The sequence below is a fragment of the Pelophylax lessonae genome (genome assembly GCF_965119305.1).
Source record: "Pelophylax lessonae genome assembly, chromosome: 2".
Classification (NCBI taxonomy): Eukaryota; Metazoa; Chordata; class Amphibia; order Anura; family Ranidae; genus Pelophylax; species Pelophylax lessonae.
The window spans coordinates 581,835,787-581,857,825 of NC_138769.1; the positions used below are offsets into that span (position 1 = coordinate 581,835,787).

General features: G+C 43.4%; 1 protein-coding gene across 1 annotated transcript in view; it reads left to right on the forward strand.

Moving 5' to 3' along the window:
• Positions 1-1,836: 1,836 nt before the first annotated feature.
• Positions 1,837-22,039, forward strand: part of HIGD1C (HIG1 hypoxia inducible domain family member 1C) — a 44,111-nt gene continuing 23,908 nt past the window's right edge. Inside the window, exons 1-2 of the mRNA XM_082246608.1 lie at positions 1,837-1,997; positions 19,783-19,878. Of these exons, the coding sequence (XP_082102734.1) occupies positions 19,788-19,878 (91 nt within the window). The 5' untranslated portion in view covers positions 1,837-1,997; positions 19,783-19,787. The remainder of the gene's footprint in view (positions 1,998-19,782; positions 19,879-22,039) is intronic.

Below are 22,039 nucleotides of genomic sequence, written 5' to 3' on the forward strand. Positions count from 1 at the left end.
AAAAGGGGCCTTACTGTTATTACCAAAAGTGATAGAAAGTAAGAAAGAACCGCAATAGAGGGGAGATCTTCCAACAGGGAAAAGGCAAGGATTGCCTCACTTTGCAGGGATTTCCTCTCACTTCCTGTTTTGTCTCTGGGACAGGATGTGAATGGAACTCTCTCCAATGTGACACAGATGGCAAAAATGTAACAGGTGTTAGTTATGACTCTACCTGAAGGGCAGTTCCTCTCTGTTAAAAAAAAAAGGTCAATTCACACTAGAATCGCACAGGAACGAAGTCTGCATTCCAGTGTGTACCCCTACAGTAGGATTTGGCCACCCATTTATTGATATAGGCTGCAATTTGCACCAGAACACACAAAAAGCAGATCATGCACTACTTTTGAAAAACACACTGCACCACATCGCACAGAACCACGTGATCTGGTGCCGAGCACCCGCAGTAGATCGCAGAGGCAGTGTGTTTTGAACGCGGTATGGGAAACACCAATGGGACCTGCCTTTCCTGCTTCGCAAGCGGGCCTTTACTCTATCCACAATAAAATAAACAACAGTTTTTCCCTTACTTCTATATTACCCACTTAAAGATTGCCCACTGTAGTTTTACTGTAGCAGGTCAGCTCTGTGCCACCAAACAACATAACTGTATGTCGCTTCCTGGGACTGCCAGAGGGGTGTGCGCGCGTCCATTCGCCACAGAGGAAGCCAATCAACGGGTCTGGCTGCCGTGATTGCCGTCGGGCACCCGCGATCGCTCCCCGATGTAAACACTGCAGACCGCTGTTCTGTCAGTTATGAACACAGGAAACCTTTGTTCCTCTTGTTTAGGAACACAGGTCTCTGTGTTCATCCAGTGAGCCCCCCCCCCACAGTTAGAAAGCACCCCCTAGGGACACCCTTAACCCTTTGATCGCCCCTGGTGTTAACCCCTTCCTTGCCAGTGTCATTAGTACAGTAACAGTGCATATTTTCTTTAGCATTGATTACAGCAGTAATATCACTGGTCCCCCCAAAAGTGTCAAAAATGTCAGTTAGGGGTCCGATCTGTCCGCCGCAATGTCGCAGTCTCACTAATAATCGCTGATCGCTGCCATTACTAGTGAAAAAAAAATGACATAAATCTTTCCCCTAGTTTGTAGACGTGATAACTTTTGCGCAAACCAATCAATATACTCATTTTGATTTTTTTTTTTTTTTTTTTTTACCAAAACTATGTAGCAGAATACAAATTGGCCTAAAATGATGAAAAAATTTAATTTTTACATTTTTTTTATTGGGAATGTTTTATAGCAGAAACTAAAAATTGTTGTTTTTTCCCACAATTGTCGCTCTTTTTTTGTTTATAGCACAAAAAATTAAAACCGCAGAGGTGATCAAATACCACCAAGATAAATCTCTATTTGTGGGAAAAAAAGGACATACATTTTATTTGGGTACAGCGTCAGTTAAAGTAACCCAGTGCCGAATCGCAAAAAATGGCCTGGTTAATAAGGGGGTAGAAGTGGTAATATTGCTTTTAGTTTGCAAAGTGCAGATTTGAAAAATACCTTGCTTTAAAATAAATAAGTGGAAATGTGAGCAATGTATAGAATGTGTACCCATACACTGCACACTTTTCCTCCCCATAGCCAGCTCTCAGACACTTTGTATAAAGGGTTAATCACACAACATACAGGAGGGAGGGGTGGTGAATGTACACAATAATCACACACTGTATACAATCAGCACATTATACTTGCCTATCTCCCAGCAACCTGAATAATCTGGCATTCCATTGGTTTAGGAGAGACGTGGGCGTGTCGCCCTCTTTCCTCCCAGACTCTCGCTGGCTGTCACCTCTGAGCAGCGGCATCATCTAAAGAGCCGTGTGTCAGGACTGAGCTCCTATTGGACAGAACATCCACGTGACTTGTTGGCAGCTGTCAGTGAGTGCGCCGTACAGTGTGTGTGATCAGGACTGACGTACAGATCGCTCCCCGGGGAAGAGAGGTCAGGTCTGTATTCTCATCTGTTCTGTGTCTGGGGATCGGGGGGCACACTATACCATTCATTCTACTGGCTGGAGCTGGGGGAGCATGCTGGGCCTTGTAGTTATCTACTTCAGCATCTGCCTTCCTGTATACAACTGGCCATAGACTTTACAATCTGATTGTACAATCTCCTTTAGGTCTACCACCAACTATGTTAGTACAAGGGCCTGTCTGATTGGATATAAATGCAACAAAATGCGTGTCCTCATATTGGGGTTGATTTACTAAAGGCAAATAGTGCTTAGTAAATGAGTGGAAGTTCTTCACTTTGCAAAGAATATCCAATCATGTGCAAGGAAAAAAACCTTTTTCTTGCACATGATTGGGTGAAAAACTTTCCCTCGTTTACTAAGCTGTGGAGCAACTTTGCAAAGTGCACCATCTATTTGCCATTAGTAAATCTTTAAGTCTTACGCTGGCCATGCACTTTTTAAAAAATCCTCAGAAATTCGATCATTTGGACAGTTCTTTTGTTTTTCAGCCAGTTAACCACTTTACCACCGGAGGATTTTGCTGTCTTACGTCCAGGCCACTTTTTGCGATTCGGCACTGTGCGACTTTACCTGACAATTGCGCGGTCATACAACGCCGTACCCAAACAAAATTTTTTTTCCCCACAAACAGAGCTTTCTTTTGGTGGTATTTGATCACCTGTGCGATTTTTACTTTTTACGCTATAAACAAAAAAAAGCGTAAATTTTGAAAAAATAACAATATTTTTCACATTTTTTTTTTTATATAAAGTTCCCCAAAAAAATGTAAAAAATCAAAATTTTTTATCATTTTTGGCCAATTTGTTTTCTGCTACATATTTTTGGTAAAAAAAAATCACAATAAGCGTATTTTGATTGGTTTGCGCAAAAGTTATTGCGTTTACTAACTTAGGGAAAGATTTATGTAATTTTTGGTGTTTTTTTTAACGAGTAATGGCGGCGATCTGCGATTTTTTTTTTTTTTGCGGGACTGCGACATTGCGGCGGACAGATCGGACCCCTGACTGACATTTTTGACACTTTTGGGGGTACCAGTGACATTACTACAGTAATCAGTGCTATATATATGCACTGTTACTGTAAAAATGACACTGGCAGGGAAGGGGTTAATTTTATTGGAGAGGGAGGGGTTAATGTATGCCTGGTGCTTACTGACGTGTGTTGGGGGAGGTGACTGAGTGACACAGGGACAGATCGCGTATTCAGCTATGCTGAACCCTGCAATCTGACCCTGCCTGTCACATAGGAGATCCGCCCGCTTTGTTTACACAGGCGGGTGGATCTCCAGACTCGATTCCCCGACGATCGGGGAAGAGCGGCGGTGATCACCGCTGCTCCTCCCCTGGCCCGACTCCCGCTGTGACTGAAAACAGCGGGAGCGAGCCTCCGGCGGCGGCGCGCACGCCGCCCACAAGGGGCGGAGTCCAGTGACGTAGGTCTACGTCGCTGGACGATAACGAGCCACATTGCTGCAGTAGCAGCAATGTGAGCAGTGCTAAAGTGGTTAATGGGCACAAATCGGTAATCGGTTGTGTCATTTTTTTTACCAAAAAAAATGAGGGACAATTTTGGAAATTTTTGAACGAACAATAAATTGAAAGGTTAATGTGTTTCTTGTCCAAACTGTTTGCACTAGGGGTCTGTGACAAAACACATTCATTTATGTCCATTGAAGGAGTTATCGGTCATTACATGATGGCACGATCGTCTGCTCTCACGGCCGAGAGTTTGTTTTTCAAAAACTAGTTAGAAAAATTTTTTGTATAGCGTATTGGCCATTACGCATTAGGCCGGCCATACATGGGTCGAACTTCAAAAGAATTGTCTTTCGAAAATCTTTTACTTTCAAAATTTTTTATTGGTATAATTTTCAAAAACATACATTGGAAATAGCAATATGCAAAAAGTACAATAAACTCAAATAATAAAAGGTGTAATGAAGCCTTCAGAGAAATGCTTGTAAAGAGAATCTGACCACACATCGAATCGGAGTTAGCCTGTGATGACTCCTAATCTTTCGAAAATCTTACGTTCGAATTTCACATCATTAGTGGGCTGCAGCAACGGCCGATTTTTGTGCGGTCATCGAATTTGAGTGATCGGGCATGTTGGAAATTTTTTGAAAAACAAACGATTTTCTAATCAGTGATGGAAGAATCTTGGGAGAAATATAATCAATAGAGAAATGTGCATGAATGCAAGAAAAGAAAATTCTCAGGAAGAAAGGAAATTTCCAGCCATTCTTTTCTGTAGCAATATGAATTGAAATTGAAGGCTTGGTTGGTTGAACTTCGAAATCAATGGTGGCATCAACGAATCGCAAAAACACAAAAAATTTCTGATTTTAAAAAGAATATTCTTTTAAAAATTTGACCCATGTATGGCCAGCCTTAGGATGGCCATATACACTACAATCTGATTGTGCAATCTTATTTCAATTTTTCCCAAACTGTTCAATATTTGGACTAATCTATACAATCTACTCCCATTCTATCCAATCATACATGGATTTATATTACCGGTATATAAATGGAGATTGTATGCAAAGATCTTCAAACTACGTCCCTCCAGCTGTTGCAGAACTACACATCCCATGAGGCATTGTAAAACTCTGACATTCACAGCCATGACTAGGCATGATGGGAATTGTAGTTCCTGAACCACTGGAGGGCCATAGTTTGAAGACCTCTGTTGTATAGTATAGGGCCAGCTTTATGAGATAGGAAAGTATCTGCCATGTAGTGAAAGTAGGGTGAGATTACACTTTCCGTTTTTTAATTATTGTTAGCAGTTGATTGCATCACTACAGAGTATGAAGCTTCTCTATCTTTTAGCCTTTTTGCTGTGTGCTTACATGCGTTGTCACATAGCGCTAGTAAAAAGTAGGACAAGTTCTGTTTTTTTATTTTTCAGCAACGCACTGATGGGAACTGCTGCTATTCAAATACTTTTCTTTTACAATTGGGGCTGATTTACTAAAACTGGAGATTGCAAATTCTGGTGCATAGAAACCAATCAGCTTCAAGGTTTTGTTGTCAAAGCCTAATCGAACAAGCTGAAGTTAGAAGCCGATTGGCTACCATGCAGAGCTGCACCAGATTCTGTGTGCTCCAGTTTTAGTAAATCAACTCTATTGTGTATGTGGTGATCAATGCATGCCAGTGCCTGTGGTAAGAATGGACCCTTAGTCCTAGCTATGTTCTAGTTTAGGCTGGTACCACCACTGCCTCAGGTTTCCCCTTTCTCTTGCAACATACTAGGGAGTTACCCTTGCATGCAGGGACTATAGGTGTCTACCTACACTGTGTGCATCAATAGAATCACACAGCCCCGTATCCTAGGATGGCAAGATACTTCTCTGCTGCTCCTTTCTACTCCCTTCTAGATCAGTGGTCTCCAAACTGCAGCCCTGTGGCTGGATGTGGCCCTTTGCTTGCCTTTATCATGCCCTTGGGACACTATTTCTCCCACTGATACGAGGCACTATTCAATCTATTCACACCAATGATGAGGCACTATTCCTCCACTGGCACCGGTGACGAGGCACTATTCCTCCACTGGCACCGGTATCGAGGCACTATTCCTCCACTCGCACTGGTATCGAGGCACTATTCCTCCACTGGCACCGGTATCGAGGCACTATTCCTCGACTGGCACCGTTGACGAGGCACTATTCCTCGACTGGCACCGGTGACGAGGCACTATTCCTCGACTGGCACCGGTGACGAGGCACTATTCCTCCACTTGCACCGGTGAAGAAGCACTATTCCTCGACTGGCACCGGTGAAGAGGCACTATTCCTCGACTGGCACCGGTGAAGAGGCACTATTCCTCGACTGGCACCGGTGACGAGGCACTATTCCTCGACTGGCACCGGTGACGAGGCACTATTCCTCGACTGGCACCGGTGACGAGGCACTATTCCTCGACTGGCACCGGTGACGAGGCACTATTCCTCGACTGGCACCGGTGAAGAGGCACTATTCCTCGACTGGCACCGGTGACGAGGCACTATTCCTCGACTGGCACCGGTGACGAGGCACTATTCCTCGACTGGCACCGGCGGTGACGAGGCGCTATTCCTCGACTGGCACCGGCGGTGACGAGGCGCTATTCCTCGACTGGCACCGGTGGCGAGGCAGTATTCCTCGACTGGCACTGAGTTGCGAGGCGCTATTCCTCGACTGGCACCGGTGACGAGGCACTATTCCTCGACTGGCACGGATACCATTTTCTACTCCCACAAGCCACAGTCTGGCCCCCCTAGGGTCTAAAGGGCTGTAAACTAGCCCTATGTTTAGAACGTTTGGAGACCCCTGTACTAGATACCAGACTGGCTGGAGACTGCACTGTTTACTAATAACTCTTTCCTGTGAAGACCTGAAGTTGAGGGAAGAAGCCCCGAGGGAGCAGAAAACAGTACCCAAAAGTGATAACACAGTTTGCATTCAGCAGGCAGCACCGCCCCCAAATTTGATCCATTAAAGCGAATGAGGAAATGCCACAACTGGCTTGCAACCATGTGTCTGTTGCGCGAGGATCGGCGCCTGGTGTCCGTGCGCCAGGATCGGCGCCTGGTGTCTGTGCGCCATGAACACTGACTTATCTGCAGCTTGAACCCATAAAAACTGTCAATAAAAAGGAATGTGATGAGTATCGGTATACACTGACACTGAGCAGCTGTAATGGGTTGTAAACCTTTTATGTCTCTCTCTAACCTACTTGTCCTGTGTAACGCTCTTTGTTGCACGTAGGCAAATAATCAGATCATTTTGGCTGTGCGTTTCCAAATGTATTATTTCCATACCATTATAGTGTTATTTTTTTGTTGTTGTTGTTTTCTACAAATAAGGTTTAATGAGAAGTATGACATGTGGTTAGGATGCTGCCATGTGTAATACTTATAGGCTGTGTCTAAGTACAGAGTAATGTGACAGCAAGCTGCTTGTAGTAAACGCTACATAAAATTCACTAAAACTGCTGGTTTTCCACAGCTGATTGCTTGGCAATAGCAGGCTAGACTTGGTTTGTGTTGTGTATCAGCCGGCTCTATACCAGGGTGACCTTGGCTTACATGTTGCAAGGCTGACAGTTACAAGCATGACTTCCCAAAAGCAGAGGCATGATGGGACTTGTAGTCTCGCAATAGCTGGAGGGCCGCCAGTTTGACATCCCAGAACACAGCAGTAGTGACACCTGTCAAAACGGCTATTTGTAGCATTAAAGCCAGCACTATTTTTTGTATACTTGTCACACAGCGGCCTCTTCTCTGTGTACAAAAGCCACCATCCAAATGTTACCACTTTTTGAGTATAGGCATATTTTTCTGTGTTTTTTTTTTTTTTTTTTTTCACCTGTTTTTTTTTTTTTTTTTTTTCACCCGTTTTTTTTTTTTTTCAAGCGTTCCAAAATGAAGTCTATTGGGGCCAAAAATGTTTGAAGCTTGTAGCTCAGGAGATGCCCATAGGCTTTTATGATATAAAAGTTTCAAGTGACATTCCGCTCAGGTGTGAGCAGGCGCAGTATAAAACCAATCCATTTTGGATGTTAAGCGTTTTGGAACTTTGAGCAACAAAAAAATGCTCAAGTCTGATTGGGGCTTGAAATAAAGTAAATCTTTTTTTTTTTTTTTTTTTGTAAAATCTTTATTTATACATTCAATTATACAGAAAGGGAGGGGAGGAAGGGGGGAGAAGTGTAAAGTATTACAGTCAATAGAACTAAGTAAGGGAGTGGTATGGAGGTTGGAGGGATGGCACCATAAAATTCCTCCTGTCCTTTAAATATACAAACGATACAAGAAAATATACTACCTGAGTCATTTTTTTTTTTTTAAAGTCCGCGGTGGTGCAAAAGCCTACAACGAAAAAACCTGTAAGTGAACAAAAAACATGCATGTGAACACACACTAAAAAGTGCACTTAAAGGTGTGCTTTAGTCCACCCCCCGAAGGGGTAGGACTTAGACCCTGACCCCCCGGGCACAAGGCTCCTGACAGGGACAAAGGGTTTACATGGTCTGCCTAACCAGAAGGCCTGGCAGACCCCGTTTTTCAGGCCAGCCGAAGCCGGCCCCGAGTACTAGGTCAGGGGGCTCTCCCAAAGAGAGACCCCCCCAGAGGCAGGGGAGGAACCTGAGTAATACTGCATCTGCAATACTGCAAAACTTTTTTTAATTAATTTTTTAATATTCAAAACAAACTCCCCCCCCCCCCCCCTTTCCATCTATCCATGTTTCCATTTTGGTGAGAAATCGCTTTTGAAAAACACCTCCTAGCATTTCTGTCGGTGGCCATCTTCAGTGAGGGCAAATGATTCATGTAGGATTTACTTTCTGCCCTTAGCTCAAGCATGCATGCAGGAGTGTGCTTGGCTGAGAAAACCCCTCCCCCCACTCCTGAAGACTCCTGGGATGTGTGACATCATTTGCCTAGGCAAGAAACCAGGAAGTAACTGAAGAAATGTTTAAAAAAAAAAAGTATAAAACAAGTAAATATGATATACTTTCCTATTTATTTATTTATTAATGCTATCAGCATGAGGATTAAACCTAATCAATGTTGATTGGGAGAGTGAAGTTCCACTTTAATATTAAAAAAGAATAGCGCGCAAATGCAAAAGAAATAACTACCAAATCTGAAGACAATCCATAAATAAAAATGGGGGTTTGGTCCCACCATATGGCCATATCGTGCTCAAGCCCACTACTGCGTCAAAGTACCCCATTATCAGTGGGTCCTACACTATCCATGAAAAAGAGATGAATCCAGCCTAACCCTTGGAGATAATACTCCTTGCTGGGAAGGATGTGCAAATGCACTACAGGGGACTCCTACTATATCCACTAGATGGTGGACACTGATTGAGTGTCCACCATCTAGTGGATATAGTAGGAGTCCCCTGTAGTGCATTTGCACATCCTTCCCAGCAAGGAGTATTATCTCCAAGGGTTAGGCTGGATTCATCTCTTTTTCATGGATAGTGTAGGACCCACTGATAATGGGGTACTTTGATGCAGTAGTGGGCTTGAGCACGATATGGCCATATGGTGGGACCAAACCCCAATTTTTATTTATGGATTGTCTTCAGATTTGGTAGTTATTTCTTTTGCATTTGCGCGCTATTCTTTTTTAATATACATGTCTTTTGGTTCATAGCTGCAGCAGCTTTAGAAATACATGGGTATGCTCCCCCAAATTTTTTGCCTGTTTATTAAGTTCCACTTTAAGCCTGGGTTCACACTATTGTGAACACAGACATTGCACGTGATTCGCACCACATTGCTGTGCAGATCACATGTGATTTCTGTGTGATGCAAATTCAGCCATACAGTTTGTTTTGTATGGGCTAACTCGCATTGCATTCGCATGAAAATGCTGCAGAAACCTTTTTTTTTTCCGCACTGAAAACGGATCGCATAGGTGTTAAAACCCATGCGATCTGATTCCTGTCCAAATTCAGAGTTCGCACTGCAATCTGTTAACCGATCTGGGGGTGTCATTAACTTTGTATTGACTCCCACAACGGTTCGCAGAGGGCAGTGTGAACTGCCTGCAAGGGAGATGCAATGCCGGAACTCGCACTGGAATCGTGCTGGTTCCCACATTGCCATAGTGTGAACCCAGGCTAAAGTGTTACTAAACCCACAACAGTAAAATCAGTGTGTATATGCAGTAAAGAATGCTTGTTATACTCACTGTGGAACCTAAAGGGGTAATCCTCTGCATTGTGTAAAAAGGCTGTTTGATCCTGTCTTCTCTGATCCTCCTCCTCTTGCATTATCCCCATAGCATGTCTGGATAAGATAAGAGTTACTGGAGTCACTCTGAACATGCTCAGTTTAATGTGTATCGCTTGAGAGTTTTTTTTTCTTTTCTTGGGAGAGTGCATGTGATCAGCAAAGGGCTAATCAGCACTGTCCAGAGAGAGGGTCAGGGGTCATGCAGCCTCATAGGACAATCAGGGGAAAATGAAAACTCCTCCTACAAGCTTTAACCAGACACTGATAGAAGTGACAAGACTGCTATATACTGCTGATGAGAAAAGGTGCAGTGCCTTGCGAAAGTATTCGGCCCCCTTGAACTTTGCGACCTTTTGCCACATTTCAGGCTTCAAACATAAAGATATAAAACTGTAATTTTTTGTGAAGAATCAACAACAAGTGGGACACAATCATGAAGTGGAACGACATTTATTGGATATTTCAGTGCAGCAAACTCTCCAGAAGTTCAGTGAGGATCTCTGAATGATCCAATGTTGACCTAAATGACTAATGATGATAAATAGAATCCACCTGTGTGTAATCAAGTCTCTGTATAAATGCACCTGCACTGTGATAGTCTCAGAGGTCCGTTTAAAGCGCAGAGAGCATCATGGAGAACAAGGAACACACCAGGCAGGTCCGAGATACTGTTGTGGAGAAGTTTAAAGCCGGATTTGGATACAAAAAGATTTCCCAAGCTTTAAACATCCCAAGGAGCACTGTGCAAGCGATAATATTGAAATGGAAGGAGTATCAGACCACTGCAAATCTACGAAGACCTGGCCATCCCTCTAAACTTTCAGCTCATACAAGGAGAAGACTGATCAGAGATGCAGCCAAGAGGCCCATGATCACTCTGGATGAACTGCAGAGATCTACAGCTGAGGTGGGAGACTCTGTCCATAGGACAACAATCAGTCGTATACTGCACAAATCTGGCCTTTATGGAAGAGTGGCAAGAAGAAAGCCATTTCCTAAAAATATCCATAAAAAGTGTCGTTTAAAGCTTGCCACAAGCCACCTGGGAGACACACCAAACATGTGGAAGAAGGTGCTCTGGTCAGATGAAACCAAAATCGAACTTTTTGGCAACAATGCAAAACGTTATGTTTGGCGTAAAAGCAACGCAGCTCATCACCCTGAACACACCATCCCCACTGTCAAACATGGTGGTGGCAGCATCATGGTTTGGGCCTGCTTTTCTTCAGCAGGGACAGGGAAGATGGTTAAAATTGATGGGAAGATGGATGGAGCCAAATACAGGACCATTCTGGAAGAAAACCTGATGGAGTCTGCAAAAGACCTGAGACTGGGACGGAGATTTGTCTTCCAACAAGACAATGATCCAAAACATAAAGCAAAATCTACAATGCCCCCCCCCAGGTGCAACACATGCACTTGGACAATAGCATCAAGTAAATGGTGGAAATTGTGGTGGTATAGTGGGAGAGACTGCACAGGGATATCCCCCTGAGAAAGACACGTGATCCCTGTGTCGTCACGTGTAGGGGAGGGGACAGGACGGACGGAGTGATACACTATTGTCTAGGTGAGGCCATCGGTGCACGCTGTGACCGGCGTTGCTGTGCAGTCTCTCCCACTATACCACCACAATTTCTACCATTTACTTGATGCATGTGTTGCACCTACAAATGTGAGTGAGATTTATCCACCTTTATTTAATAAAAGCTGATTGTTTAAGGATTTCATACACTATTGCAAGTCTTTTTGTTTGCATATATACTGCATTGATTGACGCTGCAACTCCTGTGAATGAGAGGAGCCCTGAAGGATATGGATGGATGATCTTTTTGGGATAACAATCTATGCGCTCTTTTTAAGGATTTGAGGTGAGCACCCATTCACAAGGGGGTGCACGGCTGGCTGTCCACTGTGACACTCTGGTCACTTCTCTTTGGGAGCACAGATCACTTTAGGATTACATTTTGGACTTTGTTTATTGGCTTTTTTCACTTTGCACACTGGACTTTTATATCTATATATTTTATATTTTCTCTTTGCTATGAGTATTATATTATATTATATTATATTTATCACTTTATTAGCACTATTGGCACTTTAATATTATGTCACATATAAATATTTTGGGTTTTTAATAATTTAAGCACAAATTAATTAATTTAATATTTTTTTATTTGCGCAACACTATATATTTATTTCAATTAAGCACACTATTATGAGAAGTGGAGTGTCTGCGGCAAATAACTGATCGATTTAGAACCTCAGGGTCGCTCGCAGGACTTATTCCTTATGTTCCTTAGATATGTTAATTATATTTCTGTGCACAATTTCGTCTGCATATGATTATGTAATCAGGCACCTGTGAGTTTGTTCAATAAATGTTCCAGATCTTATACAAGCTATTCACGGCTAGTTTTGTATGGGGGCGGCTAGAATATCTGATATCTATGTTCAAGACTGAATGAAGCGGTATTCTGACGGAAGCACATTGTGGGTCGCGGTTCCGTTACACAACATGGTGAGGAGCTCACAGAAATTCAAGAATGTCCTTGCTTTGCTATTTGCAGCTTCCAGTGTATTAAAAATCCCCAGAAACCTCAGCGTTTGCCTCACAATGCTTCCTCAGCTCGGGCCTTGCAGTACAAGCGTTGTTGATATTGGGCTGTCACACTTGCCAGCTCTCAGCCAGTAATCACCTGGGTCACATGAGGGCTTCGACTCTGATGCAGCTCAGTAATGGCATGCCAACCAAGCAACCTGCAAGATTAACATTCAGCATTCTGCCACCTCCTACTCTTCCATAACCTAGATAGTGAGCTCTGCCGCCCACAATATCCACACAGCCTGGAAGCCATTTTTTTCACCTTACAAAGAGCTTCTTTTTTATTTAAATCCATTTAGTGTGTTATTATACATAGGTTCTTAGACTATATTAGCTGGCATACAATACAGGGCGACAAGGAAATGTCAATAGATGTGTTGTATGTAGTGTTTGGGTGCTTTACTATATGTATGACAGATACAGGTTTTATAAATGGCAATTAACCCTAGTTTCTGCATTGTAGAAATGGAAATGTTCTACAATGTATTACATTTGTTACAACAGGAGCAATACCACATGCACAGATATTTTACATTGCATGCAGCTGATAACATCATCGGCGCATGCGCTCTGAAGAAACGGTTGACCGTACCATTTCTTCAGAGCCCTGTGCCGTGACTGGCGGCTCCCGTGCGCATGCGAGGGAGTGATGTCACGCGGCTCTGGCCAGTAGTACAGCCCCGAGTTTGCAGACCCCAGAAGGAAGACTGGGGAAGATGGATGCGGGCTTCGTTTGCAGGTAAGTGTCCATAACGTGCTAGTATGCATTGGATACTAGCACATTATGCATTTACTTTGCAGGTAACCAAAAAGAAGTTTTGAGAATACCTTAAACAGGGGAGGGGTTAGGGGGATAATTTTTGCCTCGCCGCAAAGCATCATTTGGTAGCATGTGTACACCCCTGTCCAGCTGCCTCTGCACTTTTAACCACTTTAGCTCCGGAAAGGTTTACCCCTCTTCATGACCAGGCCATTTTTTGCGACACGACGCTGCGTTACTTTAAAGGACCAAAATAAAATATATGACCTTTTTTTTCCCACAAATAGAGCTTTCCTTTGGTGGTATTTGATCACCTCTGGTTTTTTTTTTTTTTTGTTTTTTTGCACTATAAACAAAAAAGTCAGACAATTTTGAAAAAAAAAAAAAAATACTTTCTGCTATAAAACCTTCCCAATACAAAAATGTAAAAAAATCTAATTGCTTTATCAATTTAGGCCAATATATATTCTGCTACATATTTTTGATAAAATAAATCCCAGTAAGCGTATATTGATTGGTATGCACAAAAGTTATAGAGGCTACAAACTATGGTATATTTTTATTTATTTTTTACTAGTTATGGCAGCGATCAGTGACTTAAAGCGGGACTGCGATATTGCGGCGGACAAATCAGACAGTTAACTGTTGCTTTTTAGGGACCAGGGACACCGGTTCAGTGATAAAAATATACTGTACTAATGACACTCTCAGGGAAGGGGTTAAGGTCAGGGCCGATAAAGGGTTAACTGTTCCCTGGGAGTGATTACTAACTGTGGGGGATGGTTTGACTGGGGGAATGTAAAGATCCGTATTCCTGCTTATCGTTCCTTTACCTCCACAACACAATGACATATGATCCCCCTGTGTGCCTGGGCGCTCCAGCACTTTACTGTCCTGCCGGGCGCTGTGGGAAAACAGGTGGATGTGTCTGGACTGAGATAGGGCTGTCAGTTTGCACAGGCACCTCTGGTCCTAGGGGTCCTAGGTGCATGGAGGGGCCTTGAAGTTTCCTCCCCGCAGTGTCCTGCCAACAGTTCCCCTTGTTTTGGTCGGCTCTTTTACATTACAGGTCAGTTCCACTCTGGCAAAAAAAAAAAATATTAAAATTATATATATATATATCTAAAAACAATATTTTCACTAAAAAAATTTATGGAAATCATTATTAGCAGACACAAATGCAACAGACTTACAAAATGACAGGGGGGGGGGGGCAGGAGGGTAAGGAGGGTGGAGTACATGGGGGGAAGGGGTTGCAGTGTGCAGGAGAGCACAGTACAGCGATTAGGGGGATATAGTACGGGGGGGGGGGGCAGGAAAGCATAATACTGTGTTTAGGAAGGTACAGGGGGGAGCAGGAGTGCACAGTGTGGGGGGGGGGGCAGGAAAGGAACCGTACGGGGGGGGAGGGGCTGTAAGGTACAGTGGTACAGTATGGGGAGACAGGAGGGCGCATTACAGGGTGAGGATAAGCAGACACAGTATAAAGGGCAGGAGGGTACCGTATAGGGGCAGTAATGTATAATACAGAGGTTTCCTCAAGCAGAGCTGCGCAGGGAAGCTGCTGTCACAGATCCTACCTATTCTAGCAGGCTGTCACTGGGCTAAATCTACAACTGACAACGAATGACAACTCCCCCTCTAGAGTTTCTGGCTCTCTTCCGGTACTTTGCAGCTTTGCAGGGATAAGGAAGAACCCTAAGGTGGAGCATCGCATTACTGCTGCTGCTTGTGTGGGTGGGATGTGTACTGTGCCAATCACATTGGATGAATAGGAGAGGGGGTCAGCAGGGATTGGCACAGTACACATCCCACCCACACAAACAGCAACAGTAATAAGATGCTTCACCTCAGGGTTCTTCCTTAACCCCTGAAAAAAATGGGAATGGGATGGGTCTGGGAACCATGGGGTAGGGGGAATGAGTAGGAGATGAGGGATGTATAGAGAAGAACTGGAGTGAAACTGGGGAATCCTGGTCTGTATAGGGATACAAAAGGAGGAGGATTTGTGCTGGCATGAGGGAAGAGGAAGGAGAGGCAAATGTATGAAAACCAAGGGGCTGGAGAGGGATGGACATGATCAGGGCTGCTCATAGGACTGCTGGTCCTCTTGTGGGGGGGGGTCACACAGGGAGGGGGATTAACGATGAACGACATTTACAGAAACCTTCCTCCAGCAGCTGAAAGCTGATCTCTCCCCCTCTCCCTGCTGCCGGTTTTTATCTGCTGGGAAGGACAGTTGTCACTCACTAATCCCCCTCCCTGTGTGGGCCCCCACACAGCACTGGCTCTAATGTTCGCTCTGCTCCTGAGTTTGTTATCTCTGTAACTTTGTTTCTCTCCCTGCAGTTCTTCCTATTCTCCTTGTCCCAGCCTGTATATTTTTTTTCATCTGTCTTCCTGACACAGTCACAGCTGATCAGCTGCATTCCCATGGGGTACAGGATTTACTGCTACACCATTCCATAGCTGCCTGTTATCTTGTCCCAGTGCAGTTTAGTGTGCTCTATGTAGCTGGGCTTCCCACTCCTCTCCCCCAGACTGCTTCCTGACCTATGCAACTTTGCTTCTTCTCCCCTACACTGTCAGTTCCCCTGCATCCATGTATCAACTCCTTCTATTTAACCAATTACTAACTGATCTGGCAGTAGTAAACTCCATTTTTTATCTTGTATCTACAGGTAAGCCTATAGTAGGGCTTACATATAGGTGCAGTAAAAATATCCTCCTAAACGTAGCAGCCGGTGATAGCACTAGCACATGTGCACTGCGCTCAACGGACGGCATACCATCCATTGAGAGAGCTGTGCTGTGACCATGACACCTGTGTGCATGTGTGTGAGTTAACATCATCACAGTTTGGCCAAACGATTGGAGCCCAAGAAACCAGAGAGAAAACCAAATGAAGATGGAATCCCTCTTAGTAGTGACAGCACACCGCTGGAGTGATCTGTTTTTTAGGTTAGAAAAGTAAAATGAAGGGCTCATTCACCAGGTACTCTGGCTGTGTGAAGGAGGGGTTTGAGCTGGAGCTACCTGTCATTCTATGGGGATGCAGCACCTGTATGAACGCAGCCGCAGGCCCTAATTGGACAGGTGTGCAGGTGAGCGGTCCCCAAATGCACACTCTTGTGTTCGGGCCGTACACCTGCATCCTCACGCCTGTCAGATTAGGACTTGCAGCTGTGTTCGTACAGATCCAGGTGGCTCAGGCCACATAAATGAGGTCAGGTAGTCTGTACGGGGCCGCGCATTTTCTATCAGCAGCCCTGACCAAGAAGGTCAACAGTGGGCTTAGCAAAAGGGAGAGACAGAGGAGGAACTCATAGTGTAACAATTAAAAATCCAGGCTTTTTATTGAAGGTTAAAACTACTTGCAAGAAGGTAGGAGTAAAATCGCAAATAAAAAATCAATCACAGCGAGTATGATAAGAGTCCCTGCTGTAGCTCCTCCTAATACAGTGAGTGAAAAAAGTATTGATTTTGTACATTTGCCCAGGGTGGATTCGATTTAAATCATGATTTTAATCACTAGTGAAAAGGCTTGATTTAAATCAACTCGATTTTAAATCATAATTTTTAAAGAGCAACAGTTGCTCCTCCGCTGACCCGCTGTTGACTCACCGACAGTCCCATTCACTTTATTGGGACAGCTGGTGATGCAGCAGTGACACAACAACATGGCGGCAGCAGGTTAGTGGATGCTGCTATGATGGATCTGAAATGACAGGTGCTCATTAAATGTAAGGACTCATTCTTGCTGGTAGTTAGTATGAAATTGTGTGAATGCATCAATGCACTGCATGTTGTTTCAGCTTTCAGAGCTTGGAATTTATTGAGTTTACCAAAAATGTAAATATCGGAGAATATACATATGCCTATGTGTGTGTAAAATATGTATACTAAGCTCCATTTCATGCTGAATAAACTAAATTATTAATGTATCTTAAAAAAAAAAACTATCTTTCAATATATTTTTACTCCAAAAGCATTTTATTAAAATAAATCTAATAACAATCAAAAAAATCAGATTTAAATAAAAAAAAAAAAAATCTGATATTTTTTTTTTTTTTAATCAATTATTATTTACCCTGGTTTGCCCACTGACAAATAAATGATCAGTCTAGAATTTTAATGGTAGGTTTAATTTACCAGTGAGAGAATAACAACACAAATATAAAAAAAAAATGCATTTTAAAAAGTTATAAATTGATTGATGGTTGATTGATTAATCATTTTATTTAATGAGTGAAATGAGTATTTGATCCCCTATCAATCAGCAAGATTTCTGGCTCCCAGGTGTCTTCTATACAGGTAATGAGCTGAGATGAGGAGTACTCTCTTAGGCCCCTTTCACACTAGCGGACCGTTCAGATCCTCCTGTCAGTTTTTCAGGCAGATCTGAACGGATGCCCCATGCATTTCAATGGCGCATCGGATGTCAGCGGAAATATGTCCACTGACATCCGATCCGGTCCGTCAAATCTGGATGGATGGAAACCCTATTTTCCATCCATCGATCGGATGAGAACAGACAGGCGGTCCGTTCTCATCCGATTCCCCCATAGAGATCAGCGGGGACCTGGCAGCTTTGTCTCCGCACACAGCGCGGAGACAGAGCTGCCATCCGCCTGCTCAGCGGGGGATCGGCAGATCGACTCAAAGTGTGAAAGGGGCCTTAAATGGAGTGCCCCTAATCTCAGCTTGTTACCTGTATAAGGGACACCTGTCCACAGAAGCAATCAATCAAATTCCAATCTCTCCACCATGGCCAAGACCAAAGAGCTGTCCAGGGATGTCAGGGACAAGATTGTAGACCTACACAAGGCTGGAATGGGCTACAAGACCATCTCCAAGCAGCTTGGTGAAAGGGTGACAACAGTTGGTGCGATTATTCGCAAGTGGAAGAAACCCAAAATAACTGTCAATCTCCCTTGGTTTGGGGCTCCGTGCAAGATCTCACCTTGTAGAGTTTCAATGATAATGAGAATGGTGAGGAATCAGCCCAGAAGTACAATGGAGAATCTTGTCAATGATCTCAAGGCAGCTGGGACCATAGTCACCAAGAAAACAATTAGTAACACAATACGCCATGAAGGACTGAAATCCTGCAGCGCCTGCAAGGTGCCCCTGCTCAAGAAAGCACATATATAGGCTTGTCTGCAATTTGCTAATGAACATCTGAATGATTCAGAGGAGAACTGGGTGAAAGTGTTGTGGTCAGATGAGACCAAAATCAAGCTCTTTGGCATTAACCCAACTCGCTATGTTTGGAGGAGGAGGAATTCTGTCTATGACCCCAAGAACACCATCCCCACTGTCAAACATGGAGGTAGAAACATTATCCTTTGGGACATGACCACTTCACCGCATCAAAGGGATGATGGACGAGGTCGTGTACTGTCAAATCTTGGGTGAGAACCTCCTTTCCTCAGCCAGGGCATTGAAAATGGGTCGTGGATGGGTATTCCAGCATGACAATGACCCAAAACACAAAGCCAAGGCAACAAAGGAGTGGCTCAAGAAGAAGCACATTAAGGTCCTGGAGTGGCCTAGCCAGTCTCCAGACCTTAATTCCATAGAAAAGAATGTTGAGGGAGCTGAAGATTCGCGTTACCAAAGGTCAGCCTCAAAACTTTAAAGACTTGGAGAGAATCTGCAAAGAAGAGTGGGACAAAATCCCTCCTGAGATGTGTACAAACCTGGTGGCCAACTACAAGAAACTCCTGACCTCTGTGATTGCCAACAAGGGTTTTGCCACCAAGTGCTAAGTCATGTTTTGCGAAGGGGTCAAATACTTATTTCACTCATTAAAATGCAAATTAATTTGTAACTTTTTTAAAATGCGTTTTTTCTGGATATTAAAATTATAGACTGATCATTTCTTTGTCAGTGGGCAAAGGTACAAAATCAGCAGGGGATCAAATACTTTTTTCCCTCAATGTATATATATCTACCTGTATATTTTACCTTTACAGATGTGGAAGGCTGTTTATTGGAGGTCTGTTTGACATGATATTCTATTTTGTTATTACAGTGTATGTGCTGCATTTACTCTTTTGGTAAAACTGCTCATCAATAAAGTACAGTATTAAAAAAAAATAAAAAAGTAATGCCCTTAGATCTACTAAACTAGAAGAGGTGTTAGAAGAAGGTAGTGTAATGCTGCAGTATGATGGATTCACATTGCCTGCTCACCACTTCAGTGCACAATATTGGAGGCTCCACAAAATCCATTAGTCACCGAGCAACCGATCACCAGGCCAGAGCCCTGTCTCATGGGGAGGGCCCATCACTAGGAAAATACTCTCTTTCAGAAGTCAAGTATTTGAACAGGATAATGGGGGGGAAAGAGGTAGACATGGTATGCCACTGTAGGGAACCTAAAATGTTGCAGCAATGTTTTTTTCTATTCTCACAGAACAGGTGTACAGTATTTGTGCAATTTAAGTCCTGCACCTGTCTTGTGTACAAGGAGCTTGGATTGAGAGAAATTTAGGTATTCGAGGCATTGCTGGTCTGCCGGGAAATACGGACAGTGTGATTTTTCTTCAATCAGGCATTAAAATATATGTATAATATACAGTATATACTATTACACAATTTAACATAAAATATTTTACTAAAGACATTGCATTTCTTTTCATACAGAAGCCATGTCGTCCGAAGAGTGGAAACCTTCAGAGGTGGACTCCACGTCCTCCAAGCTGATAAAGAAGTCCAAAGAATCCCCATTTGTCCCTATAGGTAACATACTACCGAGGGCTTTGTCTGCAGTTAATCAGCTGTCACGAATAGCATTGCCACTAATATTCATCTTTTGCAGATGTGTGTCCTTACTGTGTGTCCAGGGATGGGTTAATTTAACAGTAAATGCATGCTTGCCAAAAGCTATTCATTTGTATTGTAAATGTCCTCAGTGCAAAGGAAATGCAGCATTTTCACGCCCATTTTCTTCATTTATATCTTATATAAACATACCTCCCAACTTTTACACTTACCAAGGAGAGACAATTGTTTAAAGGGCAGAATATGTCGCATGTAGCACACTGCAGCTTAAAAGTGGGTGTGGTTAGCAAAAGTGGGTGTGGTCTTTGGATATTCTTGCAGCCATTTTGAAAAGAATCCCACCTGGCACTGGAAGAGCTATCATAATAAGAACAAACACATCCAAGAAGGTATTGTTCATTAATAAAATAATTTTATGTATTTGTTTAGCTAGCTAAAACTTTTAGCACAGTCTGTTTATAGTGCCACCACCCAGGAGCTCCATGAATATTATTATTATTATACAGGATTTATATAGCGCCAACAGTTTGCGCAGCGCTTAACAAAATGAGGGCAGACATTACAGTTACACTACAATTTGGAACAAAAGGAATCAGAGGGCCCTGCTCGTTAGAGCTTACAATCTAAAAGGGAGGGTCAATTGATACTAAAGGCAATAGCTTTGGGGGATGAGCTTATGGAGCAAGTGAAACAGTGTTATTAGTTAGTAGCCGGGTAGGCTTCTTTAAAGAGAAGGGTTTTCAGGGATCGTCTAAAGATGGATAGATTAGGGGACAGTTGGACAGATTGGGGTAGAGAGTTCCAAAGAATGGGAGAAGCTCTGGAGAAATCCTGGAGGCGAGCATGGGAAGAGGTGACAAGGGAGCTAAAGAGCAGGAGGTCTTGGGAGGATACAGAAATAAACACCAACAAATGTACAACAATGGAGTCCATCATGCGGAGCTCAGGAATGTGTAACACACAGAATGCAGGGGTCAGGAATAAGTACAGAGTACAATCAAGTTACCCCCTCCTGCCAGTACAACCCTCCTAAGTCTATATTCACCCAGTACAGATTTTCCTTCCACAGCTCTAAACGCCCTTTAGCAGAGTTCATCCACCCTGCCCCTTTTCAGTATAGACCCTCCAGTACAGGCCACCCCCACAGCACACCCCCCCTTCCTAGCCCTTTCTTAGTACATGCCAACCCCACAGCACTTACATTCTCCCAGTCTGTTCTCGGTACAGACCTCCTCACTCCCCACCAGTTTGGACCCCTCCTTCCAGTAGACTTCCTCCCTCCTCTACCAGTAGAGACCCCTTTCTCCAGTATAGACCCCCTTCCCTACAGAACTCCATTCCAGTACAGACCCTCTCCCTCCCCGCAGTTCAGGCCCCCACCTATAGTACAAACATCTTCCCTCCCAACCAGCACATCCCCCCCCCTCCCCCGTACAGACTTCCTCCCTCCCCACAAGCATAGACCCCCTCTGCTACATGTTAGGAGTTTTTGATAAACCCAGTGAAAACACTAGGTTTAATGGGAATAACGCTTCATTGTCTCACCAATGGATGTGGGACACCCTATATTGAGTTACCAGTAACAAAAGAAAAAGAATAGCGAAGGAGCTATTCAACAAGATAGGTAATGTTCCCACGCAGTGTCTTAGCTGAAAAAATCCAAACTTTATTGAATATAATAAACGTATCTCAAAGTATCACATTTAACGGTAACTGGTCACAAACATGACATACGAACAAATTAAAACACATCCAGGTGAAAAACCAGGGCTATAGCTGCAAAACTAAGCACCTAAGTTGAAAAATAAAAGCACCTAAACAAAAGAATGTTTAGAACTGTAAGCAACAGAACAATGTGCTGAAAATGATGATGGAGTCAAAGTAATTTGCTACTGATGCAAGGTATATGTTAATAAGGCTGACCCTATTGATAGCAGCTGATTACAAAGTGTTAATCCCAAGATACATTTTATAGGAACGTTATAGCAATTATCTAGAATTCAATGAGCCTTGCCCCCAAAATGGTCCATGGACATAGTGGGCCCACAAACTCCAACCAGAGGATCAAGAGGCAGTTCAGAAAATAGACATACATCGCCTTTCACGCTGCAACAAGCCG